Genomic DNA, 1,082 nt, shown 5'->3' with positions numbered 1-1,082 from the left:
CATCCCCATCGCCATCCCCGACGCCCTCCCCACACAGACCTGCCAGAGCCAAGGGAGAGCCAGCTCCACCTCCCACGAAAGCAGGGTGAGTTCTGCCAACGGGCCCTGGGGAAGAGGGGCAGGCCTGGCCTTTCGATTTCTGGACCTCAGGCCATGGGCCACGTTTCTTCTCCATTGGGGACATGGCCCTGCCAGGCTCCCTGTCATCCTTTACTTTCTTCACTGCTCCTGCCATTGGTCCTTCTCAACAGACGTGTCGAAGGGAGAGGTTAGAAGCGTCTAGAACTTGGCACATGAACCGCATGGCAACTGGCGTGCAGGGTCAGGGAGCACTGCCCCCGACACTGGCTGTCCCTGCACAGGTCTGCCCCAACCCCGCTGCAGGGCTTCCTCCTGAGCAGGGTCAGCTCCGGGGCCTCGGGCAGCCCCCTGTTAAAAAGTGAATGGTGTTGGGGTACAGCCTCCATCCCAGACACTGCAGCCACCTCTCCAGTGCCATCGGCCGCGAGACCCCAGCGCAGTGCCGGGCCCGGCCCCGAGCCTCACAGGTGGGGCTGTGTGTGGGCAGTCCTGCCACCGCGCTGGGCAGCTGCCCGTAACCCAGACGCTGTGTCCCACCGGCAACTTCGCCCACACGTGTTCAGGGCGCTCAACACTGGCAGGGTATCTTCCCCATGCAACAATGAAGAACTGCTTTGGGGCCATTTTCCTGCCTGCCTAAGGTCCCCACACACGAGCACACCCAGCCTTCCCTGAGGGCCGCCGCCCCCGCCATGCAGGGCAGGGGTCAGGGTGCCATTACTGAAGGAGTGTGGCCTGGCTGGTGGGCTGTCCTCCAGAGCTCTCCCAATGGCCCCCATCTTCCTCCTTCTGCCTTTGAGGAAGAGGCAGGTGATGCTTGGTGTGGGGTGGGGTCTGCAGGAAACAACGCCTCAGGGCAGGGGGCAGGGGGCAGGGGAAGTGTGTGTGTGTGTGATACCCACTCCCCGAGGTTGGCCAGCAGGGCTGAGGCCTGCCCAGCAGGGTCTCAGCTCGCTGTGTCCCACATGACAGAGAGAAGCTGCTAAAGAAGCCAGCCCCTC

General features: G+C 63.5%; 1 protein-coding gene across 1 annotated transcript in view; it reads left to right on the top strand.

The window, feature by feature from the left end:
* ZC3H18 (zinc finger CCCH-type containing 18) overlaps positions 1-1,082 on the top strand; it is a 43,197-nt gene that overhangs the window by 36,876 nt on the left and 5,239 nt on the right. Inside the window, exons 17-18 of the mRNA XM_010843999.1 lie at positions 1-85; positions 1,054-1,072. Of these exons, the coding sequence (XP_010842301.1) occupies positions 1-85; positions 1,054-1,072 (104 nt within the window). The remainder of the gene's footprint in view (positions 86-1,053; positions 1,073-1,082) is intronic.

The sequence above is a fragment of the Bison bison genome, unplaced genomic scaffold (genome assembly GCF_000754665.1).
Source record: "Bison bison bison isolate TAMUID 2011002044 unplaced genomic scaffold, Bison_UMD1.0 scf7180017864192, whole genome shotgun sequence".
NCBI lineage: Eukaryota > Metazoa > Chordata > Mammalia > Artiodactyla > Bovidae > Bison > Bison bison.
Note: the sequence above shows the minus strand (reverse complement) of the source record. Positions and strands in the feature narration are given on the sequence as shown.